Here is a 25,929-nt window from a genome sequence, read left to right on the forward strand (position 1 = left end):
CACCAGACAATGCAATCGCGGAATTTGCATACCCGTCCCCTTTTGGCAGCGAGAGAGCGCAACTTAGCGTCTGGGTCTGAATCGACCCCATATTATGCTACACAGTGCCTCCAGTTCTCATTATTCCAAGTAGCTCAGCTCCTGCCTGAGGGCAGTGGCGTCCCTTCACTGGATGGCATCCAGTGCGTGCAGGTGAGTAGTACGCATGTCTTCGCCATGCGCCGGTAACAGGGGCCTGGTAAAAAAAATAGTTTGGTGCTCCCCCCCTCGCCGGCGTCCACCCCCCCTTGTAAGTGGGAGGACCAGGGGAACCGATGACGTGATTCGCACCGAATTGCGCCATCATGGCCTCACCCACGGCTACACAATGGCAGTAATCTTGGCATTGTGTAGCAGGGGCATGGCAGCGATGCCATGATCGCAAAGTTCCTCCCCACCCCCAAATTTGCGTTACTCCCCCCTGCTGTGACGATCTGTATCTTCGCACATGCGCTTTTCACAAGACCCCTGTCACTGGCAGCGTTGGGCTGCCAGCAGCCCAGTGGAGGACCTCGCAGACGAGGAGGACTTCGCTGGATCTCGCCGGAGGGGTAAGTATAGGTAAATACCAGTGAATTTTTTTTGTTTGTATTAGAGTGATACTAAACGAAAAATTCCGCTGGTGTTTGTCTTCATTGATAAATGGGGGCCTGTATGTGCTGGGTCTCGGCACTATAGCAATGGCACCTCATGCACCCACAATAGTATGCCCATGCTCATCAGTTTATGCACTTTCATAAGTGGTGTGTTCTATTGCCAAAGTAAGCAATCCTTGCCACTAGTGCCACAAGGGGGTATTCGAGGAGGATGTTTTGAATAGCATCTGCAAAGTTGGTCCCCCTCCTACCAGGTGCACTACTGTCCTCCTCTTATCTGCCTTCCCTCACAGAGGAAACATGTTTGGAGCGCTAGGCCTTCGACAAACCAAAGCACCCAAGGATGCTCTGGGCAGGTTTGCAAGCGATACTGGCTGCAGGCTGCCGTTCTAGACACCATGCAAGTCAAATGCAGGTGCCGTTACTGTACACATGAGGAACTTATGCTGCAAACAACTTACTTTGCTCCTGTATATAATTCTTCACAGCAACTACCTATCTGCCCATTAAAACACTCTAACCTTTGCACTTACAGTATATAAGTATTTGTGCAAATAAATGAACTTTCCTTGATAAAATAAAAAATAAATAAAAGTGTCCCAATAATAGCAGCGTATGAATTATGGCTACATGATGGAGATCCTCTGATTACACTGGGTAGTATGTATGTACTTTCCCCCTAAACTTATGGTGCATACACGGTCAGATTTTTCCTTCAGATATGAACGATAACGATTTAAAAATCGTTCAGTCGTTCATATCTGAAGGAAAATCTGACATATCTGACATGCCTGAATGATGGACGATCAACGATGCGCGTTCCCGTTTGTCAGATAACGATATCTGACATCTGATGTGTTTGCAGTCAGACTTGGACGATTCCATTCATTTTAATGCAGTCAAAAATCGTTCAATCGTTCAAAACTTTGGTAAAATCGCTCAAATCGTTCATTTGACAAATCTGACAAGTCTGACAAATCTGACCGTGTGTATGCTCCATAAGTGTTATCTTTACCCTCCCTTCTGAATGTTAATTATTGTCGAAATGGGTAGGGTACAGGATCCCGGCGGTCAGAATACCGACACAATTAGGTAAGTGTATTATCCCTAACCCTCCCCCGCCTTTACAACAGCCCAACCCTAACCCCCCCCCCCCCCGCAGCCTAACACTAACCTCCCCTTCTGTGCATAACCCCTTAACGTAACCTTCCTCGATCCCTAATACATACCATTGGGATGTCAGAGGTCAGGATTCTGGAGCCGGGTTTTCGAATGCTGTTGGGATTCCGGTGCCGGTATCATGATTGCCGGGATGCCAACTACATCCTGTTGAAATCCTATATGGGACCCAGAGTGGCTTTAGCTCATACTCGTATTACTGTCACATACTTACTGGCTTTTAGGGGCCTATTTATTATTAAATATTTGTTGCATATTCCTCAAAAACAGACATTTTCGGAGGTACGTGCAAATATTAGGGGTCCCCCAGATGTACTATGAAGGGATCACAGCAGATCCCTTCATAGTCCCCATAGAACGCTACCATTTTTACCCCTTTCCGGAGCTTGGCCCCGATAGGTAACACCATCTCTAGATGGCTTTATCCTATAGTAGTCTAGGGGCTAGTATTTTGCAAATGGTTACAAAGAGGGATCCTCCAGCTCCCTCTCTGTTGCCCCCCGGTGACACCTGCACCGGCCGCACATGCTCAGTGTGTACGTTGAGGACCTGAACCAGTAAGCGGTGCGATAGCTTTACGCCATCACACTGCTTCCAGTTCTTCGCCAGGGGAGACTCTTATCAGAGCCGTGTCTCCTGGAAAGAGAAAAAATAGTAAATTCACATGAAAATAATAATTCTGTGTGTTATGATGCTGGTTTCTTTCACCTCTTATGATGCTTAACTCTGTATTGTATTGTCAATAATTGCTACTTGGGCCCCCGTTTATCAACGAAGGCAACTACTAGTGGAATTTTTTCGTTTAGTATCACTGTGATACAAACGAAAAATACAATGGTATTTACCAATACTTACCCCTCTCCGGCGAGGTCCTGTGAAGTCCTCGTCCTTGGCGAGGTCCTCCGCTGGGCTGCTGGCAGCCTAACGCTAATAGTGACGGCACTCCGGTGTAATGCGCATGTACGACGGTCCGTCTGCGCACGTGCATGATGTGGGGACCTGGCAGTGCCTGGAAGACTTCGCTGAAGCCGGAAATGCAGCTCGGGGTCCCAACTGCCGTTAATGGGGACCGCATTGCTCTCATCATCTAAAAGATGGCGAGAGCGATGCTGTGACAAACAGCGGGAATCTTAGATCACCACTGTTTGTTAAATCCAGAAAGGGTGGCATAACCCCTTTAGCGAGCGCTATAGGGGTTATGCTTTGTTGATAAATGGGGGCCTATTATATGTGTTACGCTTCAATTAAAAAAAAATAGAATTGAAAAAAAAAATAATTGTATGTCCAGTAACAGTGTAATTATCCACCTGTCATAGATATATACTGAACAATATTCTGGGCAGGTACTCTGCAGTGTGTAGGGAGCATGTGTGTGTGTGACCAGTCTGAATGATGCAGTAAGACCAGCAGCAGCAACAATAACGCAGACTACATTTCCCAGTGTGCCATGAGGAGGTCCCTGGAAGGAGGCCGTCTCTGCAGAATCTAAGGATGTGGCTGTGCATGTGGATGAGGAAACCTGAGCTGGGAGGTGCTTGGTGCCTCTCATACCCAATGCAGTAAAAGCACAAGAAGAGAGCACTATATGGAAGCCAGGAAAGCACAATAATGCAGCAGCAGCAGCATAGTGTGTGACAGCAGCAGCAGCGGCAGCAGCAGGCAGGGAGACCCCCAGCACAAGCCCCTGGTACCATGAGGACATTGCTCTGATACAACCATGCATACTGCAGAGTGCTGGGCTCCATGGATATGCTGCATGATTGCATCCCTGTATCTGGTCCATGCCAGCTCGCAGGCAGGTAAGTCACAGGCACCTGGGGTAAGCCCCATTGCAGTGATTTGCTGCACGCATGCTTGATGACAGCTCACCCCTATCATGTATATAGCTCTGCATGGGAGAAGGCTGTATGTAAATGGACTGATAGGGGCTGCCTGCATGTGATGTATCTCTCTAATGCAGTGGCCTAATCTTCCCTCCATCACTGCTATTCCCACGATTGTGCATATGGAACATCATTATTATCATTCCATCAGTTTCTGTGTCACATTGCCAGGATGTGATGGGCAAATAGCATCATGTTATGTGGTCTTCACAGTATTTGTCCCCCATGATATTGTCCCTCCGTATCTGCCCCCACCACCTCTGCCGGGAGACCATTCCATGTATCTAGCACTGTACTTTGAAAGTAGAATTGTGCTTTTTCTGCTCTTGTGCTACGCTGGGTCATTATTTCTTTGTTACACTTATTTTTTCTCTATGAGGAAGTTTAGATAGGAATATTTAGTTGGAAACTAGATTTTATGTACGGGTTCTGATCATCAGTATCTTTTACTCTTCCCCTCCTGTATGGGGAGTATTTATTTTTTCTAATCTGTGTGTAGATATTACAATGACATTAGGGAGCTTTCTAATCGTATAACAAATCTGCATCTCCCCAATACTCTGTTTTTAGTACTCTGCAGTCAGGGCACCGCATGTTGGTTGCACACATACACATCTGGTTACTTGGCCTGAGCATCAAATACCTGGGGCTGTGTGAGGCTATTGCAGTCAGTTTATATCACACCAACATGTTCTGTGCGCTTAATGGTGGGTACTGAGCACAGATGAATGGATCCATTTAGTTGCAGTGCTGATGACCATGCCGACATCTAAACTGTCCATTTTTGGCAACATTCCCAATTGAAACGTGTTTGAATCCCACAGGGCCGGTGCTAAGGTGTTCGCCTCCCCCCCTGCAAACTATAAATTTGCACCTTCCCTCTCATTTTTTAGAGAGGGACGAAAAAGGGTCTTGGCCTCACAAGGAAGGGGCGTGGCCACACAATAGTACCCCCAATTCAAATTACGCCGCAAAGTAGCGCAATCCTAATGACATTACACCGCACATAGTGCCCCTGATTCATATGGCATAACATTGTAGTGTCCATTATTCATGTAACGACACACAATAGTGCCCCTAATTCACTGTACGTCACACAGTAGTGCCCCTTATTCATGTTACTTCACACAGTAGTGCCCCTTATATACATAATGCCACAGTGGTAGTGCCCCTTATTCACGTTACGTCACACAGTACCCCTTATTCACATACTACCACAGTAGTAGTACCCCTTATACACATAATGCCATAGTGGTAGTGCCCTTTATACACATAATGCCACAGTGGTAGTGCCCCTTACACATAATGCCACAACGGCTCACAGAGGTAGTGCCCCTTATACACATAATGCCCACAGAGGTAGTGTCCCTTATACACATAATGCCCTCAGTAGTGCCCCTTATACACATAATGCCACAGTAGTAGTGCCTTTTATACACATAATGCCAAAGTGGTAGTGCCCTTTATACACATAATGCCATAGTGGTAGTGCCCTTTATACACATAATGCCGCAGTAGTAGTGCCCCTTACACATAATGCCCACAGTAGTAGTGCCCCTTACACATAATGATACACAGCACTGTACTTACCTGAAGCCCTGCTCTTGCTTCTGCTGCCGTCCAACAGCTCCTCGCGCTCGGCACTAAGGGCTATGGGCTTGCTGCGGAAGGTGGAGCTCAGGAGTGAGCTCCAGCCTCCAGCTACAGGAAAGGAGTCACCAGGCTCCTGCTGGTAACAAAATTTCAATGGGCACCCGACAACTGGAGAAGGCAGCGGAACCTCTCCAGCCTGACACCTCCCTTCTGCACAGGGCCGGCTTACCGCATCGTGCCAGCGGTTTGTGATGGAACGGGTCATTTTGGCGGTACACGTTGATTGAAGAGTGGGAAATTTGGCTACAACAACCTAATAAAATAACAATTTTAAAATGACATAAACATTTATAAATTACAACAGTGTCAAACATCTTGAACATTTTAGCTGCTCAGAGTTGGGCGTAAAATGCATTTTTCAGGTTTTTGCGCATGTATACAACATTGCCAATCGAGTCGCAAATAGCTCTTATGACCCCTCCTTGTGCAAAGTGGGCAAGGAGAGGGTTCGGAGGGGGACGTGCAGAAGCGGTTTGAGTATAGCAAGGGCGTGTTCATGCATGATAAGTAACAAGAAAGTAGACGCATATACATCTGTTTGGAGGCGGTTCACTTGTGGTTGCTAGACTCCTGCTGCAAGTTGCAAACCGATGATGATGATGACCGGTGGCCGCGTCTGATTGGCTAAATGCATCTAGATTCCTCCCAATTATGCTAATATTTTCATAATGATGTTGGGGTGATCTATTTGCAGGATTTTAGTGAAATCAGAGATCAGCTTGCAGTAATAATACATGTTTCCTAGTAGGCCTTACAATGGAAGGCTACGTTATTATTGCGCACTCCAAAATACATAACAGATTTATTTGTGCCTTGTTTTATTTTCCTATTACATGGTCCCTGCGGCTTTATTATCTGCAAGTTATGCTATCCGGCCATGTACTGTCAGGCTTATGCACTGCGTACTGATTTTGAAGCATTTTTACCATCCGTGTGAAGTCACCTGAATCAGGGCCGGGCTTTTTTTTTTATGGATCAGCCTCTTCGCCGAGCGGCCATGATGATGGTCAAGACCATCGGGCTTGCGACGAGACCCTTGTGGTAGGGTCTTGGGGCCGAAGCAAGCCCCAGAGAGAATTCGGCTCTAACAGAACCGGAATCTCTCCACTGACATCACTTGTGATGTCAGTGGGGCCGCCCCCAAATGGCAGGCGTTCTCATGGGGACGCTTCCGTTTGGGCAGAAACCCCCCCGGCCCGCTCACCAAAGGGGGCAAGCTGTCACTCAACATCGACAGCTCGCCCCCCCGGGCCCGCCCACCAAAGGGGGCGAGCTGTCACTCAACATCGACAGCTCGCCCCCTTTGGTGCGAGACCCGGTGCGACGGATTGCCCATCGCTAGCCAGGTCTCGCGCATTCGTCCGACAGAGCCGCCTCCATGCGCTGTGGGCCACCATCGACCCGGTTGCGAGCGCTCAGCGCTTGCGACCGGGTCTGAATCAGGCCCTCTGTTAGTTGCTGAAGTAAGGAGGTGAATTTTGCTAGGTACAGTATGCTGAGTTGGACGCATCCCGCGTAACTCCACTCCTGGACTGCGCTGTAATTTTATTGCTGCAATTACCTGGGCTGAATTGATTTATCAGTGGATTAATCCAGCCAGGTAACTTAAGCCGTAACTTTTATAGTATTTTTCAGTGTTGAAGGGGTCACGTAGGCTCGAAAACTATTTTGTTATGTTGTAGGACAGGTTAGAATTTAGTGACTCGTACCTATCATTAGGGGGCATGCGTACAAACATTTACGCTGAGAACTTGTGCAAAATGAAAGCAGAAGGCATTTCAATGTAAAAAATGCCTTACATTTCTAACAATGTTATAAAGGTCAGTGATTGTCACCTTATGCTAGTTCTAGGCCTGGTCCGACCTGGTGTAGGTGCATCATTTATTGCATATTAAGTTAAAATTCATGCAACAGTGACTGAACTTAAATTATCCTCTAGATCAGAGGTTCCCAAACGTGGTCCTCTAGGCTCCCCAACAGTCCAGGTTTTAGAGCTATCCATGGTTGAGCACAGATGGCTTTATTAGTACCTCAGTCAATTTGATTTAACCACCTGTGCTCAGCCATCGATATCTCTATCAGAGGTATTCAATTTGGAGCGAAAATTTCGGAATAGGTGATAAATTATCGCTGATGACGTAATTTTTGCCGATTTCAATTATCCCCGTATTCAATTACAAAGACTTTTCGCAGGTTCGAAAAGTATTTTAAAAAAAACGGGGATAACTTTTCACCACTGAATAGGTGGCGAAAAAAAGTGCAGAATTGGGGCTTATGGGTGCAGGCTTAAAAAAATAGCCTGCACCCCTGGGAATGACATTTTAAAAATAACTGTGTCAAAAAAAGTTTTTAAAAAAATAGGGACACCCCAAAAAATTAATTTAAAAATTGGGGTAAAAAAAAAAAAAAAAAGGGAAAAGAGTGTTTAAAAATAGGGAAATAGGTTCAGGGGTGTTCTGCAAGTATGCGGCAGGTGTATTCTAGAATAGGTTATTAGCGGCAGGTGAATATTTGCAGAATTTTTAAAAACTTACTTTAGGGACATAAAAATATGCTAGTACCCATTTTCATGTACCCCAAATTTCATGGGACCACTTAAAAAAACGAAAAAAATAACCTAAGTGCTCTTCTGCATCACTTCTTCAATGTCGGGAAAAAAACACTTGCCGCGGCTATTTGAAACCCCGACTTTCATTTGCAGGCTAAAACGGGGGTACTCATAATGATCCCCCATGTTTTACAGCTTTAGGGGGGTCCTACAAATTATTCCAGTTAAATCACGTTTTTTTTTGCCGATCCTATTTTGCCGGCTCCCGTTTTCGTAGCTCTTTAATTGAATACGGGGATAAAGCGGGCGCGTGCCCGATACTTTATCCCAGGAAAAGCTCCGATGTGGAGCGAAAAGTCCAGCACGGACTTTTCGCTCCCATATTGAATACCCCTGTAAATCTGAACTGTTGGGGAGCCTTGAGGACCTCGTTTGGGAATCTCTGCTCTAGACAAAGTGACTAATTAAGGTGCATACACACGTAACGATTTTTTGAACGATTTAACGATAACGACGTCGTTATCATTTAATCGTTCAAAAAATCGTTCAGTTTCTGAGTTATAACGATGAACGATAATCGTTCATGTGCGTTCCCGTTTGTAGTTCATCGTTCATTTCTGATTGTCCAATATAACGATTTTCATTAAGGGAAGGAACATTTTTTGTTCATCGTTGAAAAAATCATTCAAGAAATCGTTCATTACACTTAAAAAAAATTGTTCACTTTTTCAAAGGAAAAAACTCAACGAAAATCGTTAACGAAAATCGTTCACTAACAAAATCGTTACGTGTGTATGCAGCATTAGGAGATAAAGTAACAATCAGCTCCTGTCATTTTTCAAACACAGCCTGTATAGTGGCAGTTAGGAGCTGACTGGCTGGTACTGTAACACCGTCCACTTTATCTCTCTCCATGGCTTAGTACATAGACCCCCCATGTTGCTTTGTGGCAGTTAATGAGATGACCACGTGTCTTGTCTCAATGCTGCAGGCCAAGTAGAGCTCTGTATGAGTCTCTAGACTGTAATATAAAATTACTGTGTTGTGTAATGGTATTTTTTGGACATTATCTTTGCTCATCTGCAGATACCTGGCTGACAGAGATGCATAGAAAGAAAGAAAACAGTTTTTTGGGGCGACAGGACACAGTCCCCCTGCGTCTGATCTTCAGCAGCGAGAGGGACAACCAGACCGTACCCGGGTTGCTCAGTACTCGGGTCAGAGTGGACAGCGACCAGGATCAGGTAATATTTATATTCATGGATGAGCTGGACATCCTATTGATACATGAGTGTTGTTGCCAGGAGATTACGATCAATAAGGTGAATGTACGATATACAGCAAAAATAGAAACAGGGACATGGGGTATGTAGGCTGCATTAATAAGATGTGTCCTGGATTCTGAGCATCACATTCGTTACTGATACTCGCTGAGATGTGCGCTGTATTCCGCTCCTGCTGGTCATCTGATTATTCTTTCACAATTACATATACAATATATGATGACGGGAGGGAAGGTACCGAATTCCCATAATTGTACCACATAATGCTGCAGCATCAGCCTCCTCAAATGACATTTGAATGTGATTAAAGTAATCCACTAAACTTTGGGCCTGATTCAGTTGCATATGCGATTGTGCACGCTATCGGCCGATTGTTGCATCGAAGTGCGAATGCGCGAATCAGCCACTGCGATCAGGACTGTGGGTCTCATTCAGACCCGCTCGCGAGCGCATAACGCTCGCAAGCGGGTCAATGGTACCCAAATGCGCATGCGCACGACGGAGGCGCCTCCGTCATGCGCATGCGCGAGACCCGGCGAGCGACGGGGAAGCCGTCGCTCGGGGTCTTGCACCAAAAGGGGGCGTGCTGTCGATGGTGATTGACAGTACGCCCCCTTTGGTGGGCGTGCCGGGGGCGTGGCTGCCCAGACGGAGGCGTTCCCATGGGAACGCCTACTGTCTGGGTCCGGCCCCACTGACATCACTAGTGATGTCAGTGGGAGTGCTTTTGGCTCTGCTATAGCCAAACGCACTCCAGGGCTTGCGGCAGCGAGACCCTACCGCAGGGTCTCCTCGCAAGCCCGATGGTCGCGATGGTCTTGACCATCGCAACCATCATCATGGACGCTCGAAAAAGCTGTGGGTGGTCACCCACAGCTATGCGAGCGGCCAGGAGGCCGCACCAATTTTAGGTAGGCCGGCCCTGATTCAGAGCGAGCGCTCTGGTCAGAGCGTCCGGCTCTGAATCAGTCCCTGTGATCGCAGTGACTACGCATACCCTTCGCAGAGTGATTGACAGGAAGTACCATTTGTGGGAGGTGACGTTTGAACGCCGTTGCAGGAGCGTGCATAAATTATCCACTGGAATGCTCTACGCAGCTTGAGTTCTCACTGCGTACCAGAAGGTTAGCAATCTCTGAGTAAGGTCATAGCTTGTGCAAGTGTGCGTGAGGCTCCGATTGTACTCGATATTACCGATGTTTTTGCAGTGTTGCAAAGTATTACGGATGTGTGTAAGGTAAGGTGGGCGTACTTCTGTTGTGCTGCGATGGCACAGCGATCGCAGTAGATTAACATACCTTCACATTGAGACTGCGTGCGTAATCGCAGCCGCGATCGCAGTTTGCGACTTGTATCAGGCCTGTATCAGGCCCTTTGTAAGGAAATGTCATCTAAACAAATGAAAATGAGGTAAAAATTCAGACATGCGGCACAGTGACAGTTACGAAAGACAGTGGCGAAACAGGACGGGTTCCAGCTGGCCGGATACGTCCCCAGGGCACCCCGCCCTGTGCGATGGCACCGACCGAATCGCCCACCTTACGGTCCTGCAGTCACTCACCTAGCGCTCGGACAGCCAGGCGCTCTGCTCACATCTAACACTATGTAGTGGGCAGGGTTACTGCTGTCAGTCTCATTTTGGGAGGCTTTAATAGTCCGAAAACGTTTTAGGGGGAGATTTAGCACAGTAAATAGGACAACTTCAAACTGTCTTTCAAATGGACAAGCTATCTCTGTGACAGATCTGAAATAATCTGTGCTGCTGTTTACAATGAGAGGTTCCAGCTCACCAGTGTTTTCCCCAGGGGCGTAATAACTAGACCTAGGGGGGCTCCATAGCAAAATTTTCATGGGGCCCCCACTGCCATGGGCTACTAAGTGCGGGACGGGCGGGCACCTCCTGAGCCCGCGGGCAGCTCCTTTCTTTACGGTGTGCTGCTGCAGGCACATCTGCTGTCTTGGCCGTCTCCATCTCTCCAGTCCTCACTGATGATGGGAGGATGCGTGGCCATGCTGACCTGCTGGGACAACACCGGAACACGGCCACGGCCTCCTCCCAGCATCAGTGTGGACTGGAGAGATGGAGCCAGCCGGCAAACATATGATATGCATAAATACTACACTGCACACTGCCGGGGCAGAGCAGCTTTGTATCACATCCAAGGGCATAAAAATAATTATACTAGAAGCAAGCAAGATAGATATGTTTTTTTTTTGAGAAAAGTTTTTATTAAATTTACTACGAGTATATAATATAGGATACAACTTTGGACATATACAAATAAACCCATATAAATTGGCATAAAACCAAAAATACAGATAATATAAACATTGAATGAATAGAAAGGCAGGTAATACCCGGTCATTTTTATAAGGGTTGGAGAAGAGCAGCGCAACTAGAAAAGGAAGAAGTTCCACAATAGGCGGGAAATTGGGGAATGTTAGTAAGGGGAGACTGGCAAGGAGGGGGGCAAAGAAGGGGAAGGTGGTGAATAGAGGGTCCACTGAGAGGCTAATCAAGTTCAAGAATGCGTCTGATGGTAAGATAGCCAAGGGGACCAAATTTCAGAAAATGTATTAGGGCTTTCATGTATATGACTAGTAATATATTCCAAACTGTGCACATGCCAAATGGAATGAACCAAAGCAGTGTGGTAGGGAGGGTCTGTTTTCTTCCAAGAGGCCGCAATCGCACAGTTAGCTGCGTTAGTAATGTGTCTTATGAGTGTTTGGGTATATTTGTCATAATTATGGATAGATATCAGGAGTAAATAATAAAGGTGCATACACACTTAACGATTTTGTAACCAACGATGTTCTGTCAGATTTTCCTTTGAACAAGTGAACGATTTTTTGCAGTGTAATGAACGATTTTTTGAAAGATGAACGAATAACGTTCCTTCTCTTAATGAAAACCGTCATGTCGGACAGTCTGAAATGGACGATGAACGATAACTACAGACTACAAACGGGAGTGCACATTTGTGATTATCGTTCACCGGTATAACTCATAAACTGACCAATTTTTTTTTAACGATAACGACAAATCGTTAAAAAAATCGTTACGTGTGTGTATACAGCTTTAGACATGGAAGAGGGGAGAGAGATATTGGTGACAGAAAGAATTAGGCGATAAACTGTTGCCCAAAATATTTTCATCTTGGGACAGTGCCACCAAATATGTGCAAAGGTGCCCTCCTCTCCACAGCCTCTCCAACATGCGCTGGAGGCCTGTGGAAAAATGGCTTGGATACGCGTGGGAACTAGATACCATCTATATAGCCTCTTATAAGTATTTTCTTTTATTCTGACACATATTGAAGCTTTCGCCACCAGCTCGCGAATTTTGGACCATTCCTTACTGTCCAGAGACTCCCCCAAATCCTTTTCCCAAGCTAATTCAGGTGGGTCTTTAAGGGGGCGATTGTGAACAATTAGTAAATTATAAAGGGTGGAAATAAGGCCTCTAGAAGTAGATCTAAGTAGACAGAGGGACTCCAAAGGAGAGTATGATGGATGAGACTTAGAGCCGATAGTTGAAGAAAAAAAATATCGTATTTGAAGATACTGGCGAAAGCATCTCGTCGGTAAATTAAGTCCGTCTTGCAACTCAGAAAATTTCGGGAACGGACAAAGGGGGGAAATATCCCTTAGAAACTTAATGTTATGGGAAACCCAAGGAGCGAAGGTCCCAGGATCTAAACCAGGTAAAAAACCCTTGTTGTTCCAGAGAGGGGTTATAGGAAGTTGATTTTGAATTAGAGAGAAGGTTCTTTTGCAATAATCCCATATAGTTAGGGAGAATCGGAGAGTGGGAGAGATGCAGGAATAATGCGGTCTGTGTTTATGTTCCATCCAAAAAAGGGAGTATGGAGAAAGAAAAGAGATATGTTTTTAGCAAGAGCTGCAGTATCAAAAGTACATGCCAAAAGTTGGTCATTTAAGTCCCCTTTGTTTTCTGGATATTAGGGTATTCTAGGCAGAGAGTGCAGCTGATCTGCGTCATGTCCACTCTCAATATTGATGCAAACATTTATCAAGCACAAAGCAGCTCATCCGCAGCACAAATACAGTTTTGCACCTGCTCTGATGTCTGTTTTTGAGGTTCACAACTACAGCTGTGTCCTCACACACTGTAGCTTCAGTTGCACCAAACAGTCACGCCAGTTGTCTCGCGCCATATGGCATATTCAGGCTAGGTGTATGAGGACATATCTGTACGCCTAGATTTCCTCCAGGATGGAATAAAAGCTGCAAAGCAAGAAGGTCTCATTGTGCTGAAGGAATAGTTTGCACAATGGAATGGGCACAGCAGTGTCTCCTTACGTGGAGCAAAACAGAAAAGAGCTTTAACCGGACCTGATCCAGCTCAGAGCTGGCGGAGATTCGGTCGTGTCCTGTACTAATGGGAAAACAGTCCCCATGTTTAAAATAAAGAAAATAAATAAAAAAAAATTCTATGTGTCTCTCAAATCCTCAATCATTGCTGGACAGCATGGGGTCAGGCTATAGTAGCCAGAGACCTTATAGCTCTTGTTACTTATCTTGGTACTGCTGGGTAGGCAGATTCGCCACTCCAATGGTTCCAACCTTGCTTAGGCAAAAGGGTAAGGTCCCCAGTGCCTATCAACGCTGGGCTGGTAGCCCCTATGGGGGGTGGCATTGGTTTCGTGCTGGCTTTTCACTAAAGCAAGAGGACTCCACATTTGCTGTCTTTTTGGTATAGTGGAAAATAAGATTGGCACTGGGGCTGGTTCAGGCTGTGAATACCCCAGCACACTTTTTTTTTCTATGTTATTTTTACTTTAAATTGTGCACTGTACACAGCTAAAGTTTTCACAGGGGATAATGTTGTGTAACGTATATTACATTACTTGAAGTGTGGACGGAAATGTACTCCCCTGCTTAATGGAACCCATTAAAAGTATAGTACAGGGCCCTCTATCCACCACAATTTCTGGGACTATACATTTCCAGGTGCACTCCAAGCAATGTACTAAAAGGTTTACACACAGAAAAGTGTCACAGGTAGTAAAAAATCCCAATATACTTTTACTCTCATGGCTTAATTGAGCCGTGAATAAGGCTAGGCAAAATAGTAGGAGATAAACAGAAAAGTCTATTTATCTGTGAAGCTTGGTGCTGAAGGGATAGAACGTTGGACTTTGATCATGTGATGATTACACCTTGCTCATTGGACCTGCCGGAGATGCATCTTGATGTGCTCCTGGAAGACACCATAGTATTATACTGTGCGCCTCGGGTGCCCTTCGGAGAAGACATTCACAAACCCTTATCACCACCTGCACCCAATTACAACACAGACAGGCACACTGGGCCTGATTCAGAGCCGGACACTATTTGCGGACCCTCGTTCTGAAAAAGGGGCTGGCTATTTAAATTGAGCGCTCGCTCTTTGCGGTCTGTTGACGCCTCTATGTCTGAACGAGCGTCCGAAACATGCGCTCGCTATTTTGTAAAGACGCCCCTTGGCCGCTCGCATCATACGTCATCTCTGCTATTTATTTGATTAATCGAGTACATCGAAAGGCGTATGAACTACTCGCTATTCTTGTGGTAGCATTTTCCTACTGCAATCATGCGAGCAGTTCAGGCTAAAAGACAACCAAGTGACGTGGTCGATGACGCTCCCTTACTAACTATGCACTCCCATTAAATGCCCGTTTTGACCGTTTGGCACGCCTGCGTTCGGATCTCCACTCCCCGTTTTCAAGCACCTTCAAACGCCTCATTCTGTCACTCAAATTAGCAGGCATTCGCTATTTTGCGAGCACACGATTTCCGACCGGTTGGCGCATGCGCATTACAACCCATACACATGCGCAGATGTGCGAACATCGCTCGGAGCGAACGAGCATCAGGTTACACATCTTTTCTGTCACCACAGCACTGCCTGCGTGTAAATCAAGCAGTAATCCCCTCCCTGCCTGTCCTTACATTGTAAAGGCACAGCACGTTGATCAGAATATAAGCCTAGCAGATGTGTCTTTTATAGTGTATGAGCTGAGGGACAACTACGCAGCTTGGCGCTGTGTGATATTGCCCATTGATTATTTGTAAATATGTGTGATTGTGGTCATTCTGTGCGAGGGTGTAACAGGACAGTGGGTAGCCTTGGCACGTGTTCCTGTGGGACTTACTGGAGTATTTGGGACCCATGTAGAGTTAGGAGCAAGTACACCAGTAGAAAAAACCATGTTGCTCTGTCGGGAGGGAGATTTAAAGGAGCATGGGGGGGATCTATGGGATTCCCTAAAGCATAGTGAGAAAACTTGTCCAGTATGTATGTGTGTTATTCAAAAAGAGGCCATAGTTTCCCAGCATGCAAGAAATATATCAAATTGTATTTGCTCCCATTGCATCAGGGTATGGTTTGTCCAGTTATAAGTTTGTGTACATTCAGTTACATTACAATGGTCTCGATTTGGGTCGGACGGTGCTGATTGGAGGGGACTGTGCCTCCTCCGCATGCGGCAATAAAATGGTGTTACTGCAGGACGTGATGGGGACCTAGCACTTCAGTGGCCACTCCCACTATGATGCAGTCCTAGCTTGTCCCAGCCATGCCCCCGTGTCCCATTACCAGGATTACAAATGTTGGGATGCATGCACTGATAAAACAGGAAACATGTTTGTTCACAAGCACACAGACATTTACCAGTACATTGCTATTTTCACGCTTTCAATTGATCGGCCAATATATCGTGTGCCCGTCTGCCATTGTGTACCAGCGATGTGTCTGAATGATGTCTTTCACAGATATATCATGTCGGCTCTGCTGCACAGCCGATGCCCAATATATCTGCAGATATATCTGTCCATCATGTTGTGTGTACGTGTGGTCACCTGACTGCCCGCACACTTGCATCAGAGGCCAGGGGGAGGTGGGCGTGACGTGATCCCTGGCCTGCGGACCCGTGGCCAGATGATAGATGATGGTTATTCAGTGGGTATGAACAACCATAATCTGCAGGTATATGTTATAGGTGGGTTGGGTATTATATGCCGGCAGTTGAAAAGCTGAATCCCAACGCCGAAAGCTCGCTGTTTAGAATCCTGACGACGCCCTAACCCTCCACCCCCCCCCCCCCCCCCACACCCCCTAACCATCCCTTGTGGTGCCTAACACTAACTTCCCTGGGGTTGCCTAACCTCCCCCCCGGTGGTGCCTAACCCTCCCCCCCCCTTCCTGCACCCTAAATCTAACCCTCCACGGGGGGTGCCTAATCCTAACCCCCCTGTCTTTAGTCTAAGCCTACCCTCCCCTCTCCTGCAGCCTAAGCCACGTCACCCTGGGGCACCTATACCTAACCCTCACCCCCGGAGCTAACAGCTACCCGGCCCTACTGTACTTATGTTCAGGATGCTGGTGGTCGATATTCCGGCGTTGGCATCTCCAGCTGATCGGGATCCTGACAGTCGGCATCCGGGCGTTTGTCAATTGACCGTTTCCCGTTTTAGGTGTGTACCCATCTTAATTGCTGGGTACAATTAACACAATTCCTGATCGTTCATGCAAAAAAATAAAAATATATGAGCAATAATAGATGAACAGATGGTCACTCATTACTTTGTTCTCATTGTAGCCCCCTCTTTTCCTCTAGGGGGAAGATTTGATTAAACTGAGCTGCCATTTTGTTATAGGGAAACTCCAAGTTGATAAAGTTAATGCGGGCCTTGCTAGGATAGATTGTTTAATTCTAGGTCCCATCCCAAATACATTGTGTCAGAGTGTGAATAGTAAGCCGAGTTTGCATTAGACTATTAATGAGTAGGGTTTTGAAAAGGTACAGTAAGTGTAATAGTATGTTCGCCTTAATGTCCTTCACATTACTGATCATGACAGGGTAACTGGCATCATAAAGTTGGGCCTGTTTCTGTGTAATGAAGATTCATAGAATCCTTACACTTTTGCATCTTATACTTAAGGGGACAGATGTATGAAGCTCTGGAAAGTGATAACTTGGAGAGTGATAAACTACCAACCAATCAGCTCCTAACTGTCATTTTTCAAACACAGCCTATCACATGACAGTTAGGAGTTGAGTGGCTGGTAGTTTATCACTTTCCAATTGATCACTTTCCAGAGATTAGTATAGTACATCTCCACTAGGTGTTTATTTGGAGAGCTTCTGACTTTCTGGATGGAGAGGGGAGAGGTTCTGGAATTGGTCTTTGTAGTCTGACAGGTCCCTCTAGTGTGGTCATTACTGGAATGAGAAAGATTACTCTTTGGTGAGTAGAGCATCATCCAGAAAGAGATCTGCCTTGTAGTCTGAGTTTTTAGTTTCTCTTCTGGAAATGCCAGGGATGAGTCTGATTTTTGGCTGCTAAGTGTTCTGTTGTCAAGAGCAAAAACCATAGGGGGGAGGTGGGGGGAGGGAGTATCCTCGTTTGGTGTCCCATTACTTATTTTAAACATATCTGCAGTGATTCCATTTGTCATTGAAATAGAAGGGTTGAGATACAGCATCTTGATAGCCTGCAGGAATTCTCCATTAAAACTAAATCCCTTTAGAGTTGATTGCATGAACGGTCAGGAAATTGTGTTAAAAGCTTTTTCGGCATACAATGCTAGAACTGCAGAAGGGGTTTTATGTTTATTTAGATGATAGATTAAACTTTTAGTTCAAAATCTAGCTGCGTGGTCTAGATTTTTTGGGGTGGTTTGGTAAGAAATGGTTCAAAGTTCAAAAGGACTTTTTTATAGAAAGCTTGAGGTGGGTATTTAAAAGAGAAATGGGGGTGTAATTTTGGCTGTCGTTATAATTTCAGAACGTGTGTTGACCATATGGAATGACTCTCCCTTCATAATTTTGTTAAGGAGAGATAGGCCAGATCGGGGACGAGAGTTGGCAACAAAACCATAGACAAGCCATTACCACCCTTTACATTTGATTTATATAATATGAAATATGACTTAAGAAATTTTCAAACCGCCTTATGAAATATATGATCCGTTTTAGTAGCTTTAGGGAATGGTGTTTATGAGTTGTTGTTTTCAGATGAAAAAGAAAAGTATTAGGAGGAACAGTCTTCCTCTCTTGGTTCTCTGCGAGATACATAGTTATTATTTGTATGAATATCACGATTAGATAATTTTTCTCTTTTCCCCTTGTCTTTCCCATTTTCCCTCCCCCCCCCTTTTTTTTTTTTTTGTTTTGTTTTGTTTCTATATATTGACACAGGTTTATGATCCCTGTATTACAGGGATTTTTGTTTGATTTGGTTTTAGCCGATCTTATATTTAAGGGTCCAGGCAGTCCTGATTCTATTGGACGGTCCTTTCACTACCCCCCCATGCTCCCTTTAATATTTTTGATTAATGTTATGTTGATTGATATTATTGCGGTCCTTGATTGGGACCCAATTTACCAGGGTTGTTACCCAAATGGGTTCTCTGTTTCTCTCTTTTTTGTGTGTGCCTTTCTTTCTCTGTGGCTCTCTTCTGTTTCTTTTTCCCCTTTTATTTTTCTTTCTGTCCCTAAGGGTGGCTCTATTTGGGCCAAATTTTTGACTTATTATATCTGTGTGTTATGTCTGTAGCACCTCTCTATATATTTTTCCATGTCTCTTAAATTGCTATAAATTAATGTAAACGGTCTTAATTCTCCTAAGAAACGTACTGTTCTCTTGGGGGCTTGTAGGAGGGAGAAAGCCGATGTTGCATTTCTACAAGAGACGCATCTTACGGGCCCGCATTCTCAGCTCCGAGGTAGGTGGTTTGCCCAGACCTTCTTTGCTTCAGCGAATTGTAAAAAACGTGGGGTAGCCATTTTAATTAGGCGTAATATCCCTTTTGTCCACATTAAAACTGTGACAGACCCAGAGGGTCGATTTCTTATGGTGATCGGTACTCTCCGTACTGATATTTTCACTCTGGTGTCAGTGTACGCTCCTAATCAAGACCAGCCCCAATTCTTTGATTCTCTGTTCAGGCGTATTAGCAGAGTTGCGCAGGGCCATATTATTCTGTGTGGGGATTTTAATACCATTATTGACCCCCTGTTAGACAAATCGAACCCGCCTTCAAACTCCTCGGGGATGTCTCTTCCTAGAGCTTCTCGTACTCTCCTGGCCTCCCTTAAACATTATGGCCTGAGTGATACCTGGCGTCTTAAACATCCTCACAGCAAAGACTATACTCATTTTTCAGCTCCACACCAACATTATTCCAGGATAGATATGATCCACATTTCCTCCACTATTACCTCTCTGGTTACGGAAGCCGGTATTTCCCCCTTTACATGGACAGACCATGCAGGTGTCTATATTCTTTTAGATGTACATCGCTCTCCTCGTAGGAAGGGTAACTGGCATCTTGATGACTACCTTTTACAACATCCCCCCGCTCTGCTAGAAATAAAATTGGCGATGACCCGCTATTTTGAGGAGAATACCTCTCCTGATATTTCCTCTAGTATCCTCTGGGAAGCCCATAAGGCTACTATACGGGGTTTTCTTATTTCTAAAACCTCAGCGTTTAGGAAAGCGGCTGCACAAGAAATTCATTCCCTTGAGTCACAAATCTCAGTACTGTTGAATCAGCATAAAACATTCCCTAGCGCCTCCGTGCTAACCCAAATTGAGAAACTACGAGGTCAGCTTAATGCCCTTCTGTCTCGTCGCGCTGCGCTTGTCTTGCAAAAACTTCGTCAACGCTTTTATGATAAATCTGACAAAATTGATTCTTTATTAGCCAATAAACTGCATCGCAGACAAGCATTAGGTGCGATAGACAAATTACACTCTCCGTCTTCTGGTTCTCTAACTTATGATCCTGAGGTTATGGCTGAGGAATTTCGGACCTTTTATAGTTCCCTTTATAACTTATCAGATTCTTCTAATCCCACTTCTGCTGGAGCCGAGGGGGTGCGCTCATATTTGTCCTCTACTTTCCTTCCCAGGCTCTCAGAATCCCAATTATCTACTCTCAATGACCGTATTTCAGATGAAGAGACAATAGCTGCTATTAGATCAATGCGTTCCTCTGCCGCCCCCAGGCCCTGATGGGTTTACAGCCCAATATTATTAACTGTTTGCAAAGGAACTTGCCCCACATTTTACATCTCTATTTAATGATATTTTGGAGGGCGCTTCTTTTGCTCCTGATACAACTCGGGCCGACATTGTAGTGATCCCTAAACCTGATCGTGATCCTACTCATTGTATTAACTATAGACCGATTTCATTATTAAACGTCGACCTGAAAATTTATGCTAAAATCTTAGCGACTCGGTTAGCTCCTTTGCTTTCTTATTTGATACATCTGGATCAGGTCGGGTTTATACCTGACGTCCGGCATCGGACAACACCAGACGGGCCATTGATCTGATACATTCTATTCATAAAAGGAAACTTCCTTCTCTGATTTTAGCTCTAGACGCGGAGAAGGCCTTCGACCGCATCTCCTGGCCCTTCATATTCGCTGTCCTAGACAAAATGGGATTTTCAGGCAAATTTTTAGATAGCATTGTGGCACTTTACCGTTCCCCCACAGCCCGAGTTTCGGTTAATGGTGTCTACTCCTCTAGTTTTGGGATAACTAATGGTACTCGGCAGGGTTGTCCCCTCTCTCCCTTAATATTTGCTCTTATTATGGAACCTCTGGCGGCAAAGATCCGTTGTAATAGAGCTATCTCGGGAGTATCCACTGGCCCTCGAAATATAAAATCGCATTATACGCCGACGATATTTTAGTCTCTCTCACTGACCCAGCTCGATCCCTAAATTCACTTTTAGAGGAAATAAATTCATATTCCCAACACTCGGGTTATAAAATTAATGTTACCAAGACTGAAGTTCCTGATTTCGATATCCCTGCTACCCTAAAGCAAACACTGGAGGCCATGCTCCCTTGTATCTGGCACAAAAAAAAGATTAAATATCTTGGTGTTTTCTTAACCTATCATCATCAGCTGTTTCAGGCAAATTTTCCCCGCCTTCTAGATTGTATTAAGTCTGATTTGTGTGACTGGTCCAATTATTTTATTTCTTGGATAGGTAGAATACATTCAGTTAAGATGAGCGTTCTCCCTCGGCTCTTGTATCTATTTCAGACCCTTCCGATCTACATTCCTCCATACGTGTTCAAATTCCTTCAGTACCAAACCTCATATTTCATATGGAACCGGAAACGCCCGCGGATCAGACTAAAGTTGCTTCAGCGGCCTTCTAGGGGTGGGGGTTTGGGTATTCCTGATTTTAAAAAATATTACAGGTTGAGTCTCCCATATCCAAATATTCCGAAATACGGAATATTCCGAATTACGGAATAATTTTGGCATGACTGAGATAATAAAACCTTTGATTTTTGATGGTTCAATGTACACAAACTTTGTCTAAGGCACAAATTATTAAAAATATGGTATAAAATTACCTTCAGGCTGTGTGTATAGGGTGTAAATGCAACATAAATTTATTTCATGTATGTACACAAACTTTGCTTGAGCCACAAAATTATTGAAAATATTGTATAAAATGAGCTGCAGGCTATGTGTATAAGGTGCATATAACACATATATGCATTCTGTGTGTATATTGGGGTCCCATTCCCAAGATATTTAATTATGATATGCAATTATTCCAAAATACGGAATATTCCGTTATCCAAAATACCCCTGGTCCCAAGCATTTTGGATATGGGAGACTCAACCTGTATTATGCTGCGCAGCTCTCTCATTGTGCTCAGTGGTGTAACTTCGGTGCGGGGAAGGTCTGGGTGGCTATCGAGGCCGAGGAGCTGGGACTGGCTACTGTATCCTCCCTCTTGTGGATCCCTAAGATTCATCATCCCCGGACAGTTTCTTCTCACCCTGTACTTTCCCGTTCTTTAGCAATTTGGGATTTAACCAATAGATGTTTTAAGTTAGCTCCGGCCCCGTCTCCTTTGATACCACTACTTCATAATCCAACTTTTCCTCCTGGTTTATGTAAGTCATCTTTTACTGCCTGGTCATCGAGCAATATCTATTATGTAAATGATATAACTATAGATACTAATTTCCCACAATTTTCTGACTTCCGGGATAGAGTGGCAATTCCATCCAAAGATTTTTTTCCGGTTCCTACAAATTAGACATTTCCACTCTAAAATTAGCTCGATTCTGATTAGCAGACCTTTGACTTCTTTTGAGTCTTTATGTTGGAGAAGACCCTCCACTAGGGGTCTTATTTCTACTATTTATTCCTTACTAGGGGAAGAAGTAAGCTCCAATCGAGACCCTCATGAGTTAGCGTGGGAACAAGATTTGGGACACTATAGATGCTGAGGATTGGACGGAGATATGGGACAATGCTGCCACCAGCTCTATTTGCGTCAAAATTAAAGAAAATGTTTATAAATTGCTATACCGATGGTATTATGTACCATCGCGGCTACAAGTAATGTTTCCCGATGCTTCGGATAGATGTTGGAGGGGTTGCTGTGGAGAGGGCAGTTTTTTGCATATCTGGTGGACTTGTCCCAAACTAACTAGTATATGGCAGGAGATTCTTGCTCTCCTCTCGCACCTCTTTGATGTTACGATTCCCTCTGATCCTCGGCATTTTCTTCTTCCCTTGGATCTGCCTTCTCTGTCCCGTTGTCAGAATAGGTTATTCCGACATATAGTGTCTGCTATGACTTGCCAAATTGCAGCGGATTGGAAAAACCCTCATCCCTCTCCGATGCAGGCAATATTATCACGCATCTGGTATATATACAAGATGGCATATATGACAGCTTTATTACGTAATACATCCAAAACCTTTGATAAAATATGGTCCCCTTGGCTGACATACCAAAATGTTTCCTCTCCATTTAACAATTAATTTTTTCCTTTTATATTTGTTCTCTATTATGTTTAGTCTGAAAGAAAGTGATCCTATATGGAGTCCACCCATCCTCTTCTCTTATTCTCCTTTGTCTTTCCTAAAGTCTTTCTTTTCCTTTTTCCTCTTTATTTTTTTCTCTATTTTTTAAACGGATTGCCACACCGTTGCTGCAAGATTTTTCTCTTGCTTCTATATTCCTTCTTTTCTTATAATGAGAAAATCTTCTATTATATCATATTATTATTCTGAAATAGTACAGCTCCCACTATAAAAGTATGTTATGTGTTAATCCTTATTTTTGAATATTGGAATGTACTGTTTTTTCTGTGATTTGCTCAATAAAAAGAGTTTACAAAAAAAAAAAAAAAAAGAAAAAGAAAAGTATTATTTATATCTACTATATTAACATCTCCTGTAATGGAATATTTTATATTAATTGTTCAATTTTTTTTACTAGGGATGTGCAGGCTTGGATTAGTTCAGATTTTCCCGCCAAGTTCAGATTTTTCCCGCCAAAAATTTTGTCTCAGAATGAGGCAAAACGTCATCTTTCATGGACAAACATCATCATTCCTGGACATAAGTCCATGAAAGATAATGTTTGTCGATGAAAGATGACATTTTGCCTCTTTCTGAGACCCGATTTTTTGGCGGGAAAAATTTGAATTTGGTGGGAATCTCTGAACTAATCCGAGCCTGCACATCCCTGTTTTTTTACTATTATTTTTTTGGCCTGTCTTAAAGAGATCAGGGATTCATCTAATATACAATAATGGATAGGGTTATTCATACTACCGATTTAGATGTTGTACACCTTTAATAAGAGGTCCGGTCACTAGAGCCCGAACTTCCCCGTTTACGGAGAGATGGTAGACAGTGTGGTCGGAAGTAGCTGCGTTCCAACAGCTGAAGCGCAGTCCAACACCCTCCAGACAGTAGAGCCCGACTTCACCGTCAGCATGGAATCACAGGGCGATTCCGCCGGAACTAGCTGAGTTCCACGAGGTGGAACGCATCACCGAAATATAGGTAAGGGCGTATTTTACTATCTTTATTCACCGCAGGTCTTTTCAGAAGTGAGACAGTAGACCTGATGATGGCCTTCACGCGCAGGCTAGACTAAGAGGTATCAAATCCATGGGAGATTCCAGTTAATTGGGTATGCCCCGCCCCTTCCCATCACAGTTTAGCTGAGGGTATTTAAGAGATACTGGAGAGACACACGGTGACCAACCTTGATAAAGACCCTCAGGGTCGAAACGCGTCGGTTTGTGTGTGTTTAATATTATGGACTTATGATTGTCAGGTATACTGAAGCCCAGCTAAGGTACAGACATTTTTTTCTTATCTGGAAAGTGAAACATTTTATTTAGATCTGCTGTTACCTTGTATTGTCTGGACACAGTAGCCCTTTTTGCCTTTTAATGGACTAAATGAATTTTTATGAATAAAAACTCTGGTAGACATCAATTTTCCCTTTGACACGGGAGACCGGTATATCAACGAAAGAAACCTTGATGTGAATGTTTCACCTTTTCTATATGTGAGTACGGTACGCATGTACACAGAGAAACCTTGATGCACTTGATTATATCCACTGCAGAGTGAGTGGGGTATGTCCGCCATTATTTCCTATCATCCACCTCTCTATCTTGACTGTGGGGGACTTAAAAGAATGGGGCATGTACAGAGGAGAATTCTTTCTCAAAGGATATACATCTCACACTCCACTAGCGAGTCAATTGTGTGGGACATAGTGGATTTCTTTTTTCCTAAAAACTATTCCTTACAAAACAAATAGATCTACACATTGGTTGTTTTTTTGTTTTTTCCCTTTACGATTTACATCACGGAGGAATTTGAAAACCAGTAGCGGGGGATTGAAGAACCACGACCTCGGCTACTTCAGACATCTTAAGTGACGTTTCTTCATAAAACTCCCTGGTGAAGGATTGATACTAGTGATAAGCGCTCTACTCAATATGATTAGAGGGTTGAGAAAACAGTGTGTCACAGTGCAGCAATCACTTAGTGGGTAGCGGATCTCCGGCGGCTCCATCTGTGTCTTGGTACAGCGGCCAGCTGAGTGTGACTTCCGGCTGTCATGGAGCAGTAACGGCAGTAATGCTGGGTACACACTAGGGCCTTCATTCAGAGGCGGCCGTACGGTCTACGACCGCACAGCCGCCTCGATGTTTGTCAAGTGCGCATGCGCACGAGGGAGCCGGCTCCTTCGTGCGCATGCGTGAGCTACGACCGACAGCGCCGGTCGTAGCGGGTCTCTTTCCAAAGGGGGCTAGCTGTCGATGTTGATTGACAGCTCGCCCCGTTTGGAAGGCAGGCCGGGGGGGTGGCAGCCCAAACGGAGGCGTTCCCATGGGAATGCCTACCGTTTGGGGGAGGCCCCACTGACATCACTAGTGATGTCAGTGGAGAGCTTCCGGCTCTGACAGAGCCAGAAGCTCTCCGGGGCTTACGACAAGTGAGACCCTACCCTAGGGTCTCGTCGTAAGCCCCGATGGTCGCGATGGTCTCTGACCATCGCGACCATCACCCTAGCGGTCGTTAGAGCAGTGGGTGTAAACCCACAGCCTAACGACCAAAACAGAGGCGGGCGGTCAGGATGCAAGCGGCCGCCCAGTTTCTGAGCGACCGCTTGCATCCTCCGACCGCCTCTGAATGAGGCCCTAAGTGATGTGTACCCGGATGCTATGGCGGTCGACGGGCTGAAATATCGTTACCGTGTGTACACATCAGGACGATGTAATGACCGATCGTTCCTTCCTTCATTACCTTGCATGGCGCCACATGCGATATTGTCCAGATGGCTGTGCAGCAAGGCTGACCAGATTATATTGTATGCGACCCTGGGAGTGCGCAGATTGTCCATACACACTGGACGTTCCGGCCGA

At 44.9% G+C, this 25,929-nt stretch overlaps 1 protein-coding gene across 7 annotated transcripts in view; it reads left to right on the forward strand.

The window, feature by feature from the left end:
- Positions 1-3,316: 3,316 nt before the first annotated feature.
- Positions 3,317-25,929, forward strand: part of ADAM22 (ADAM metallopeptidase domain 22) — a 278,694-nt gene continuing 256,081 nt past the window's right edge. For 3 of the 7 annotated variants that reach the window (XM_088478610.1, XM_088478609.1, XM_088478614.1), the window contains exons 1-2: positions 3,317-3,613; positions 8,985-9,142. In XM_088478610.1, coding sequence (XP_088334736.1) covers positions 3,532-3,613; positions 8,985-9,142 — 240 coding nt within the window. In that variant the 5' untranslated portion in view covers positions 3,317-3,531. The remainder of the gene's footprint in view (positions 3,614-8,984; positions 9,143-25,929) is intronic. The other 4 variants (XM_088478611.1, XM_088478612.1, XM_088478615.1 and 1 more) reach the window with 2 other exon arrangements.

Source organism: Taudactylus pleione, unplaced genomic scaffold (genome assembly GCF_031769625.1).
Source record: "Taudactylus pleione unplaced genomic scaffold, aTauple2 ptg000216l, whole genome shotgun sequence".
Taxonomy (NCBI): Eukaryota; Metazoa; Chordata; class Amphibia; order Anura; family Myobatrachidae; genus Taudactylus; species Taudactylus pleione.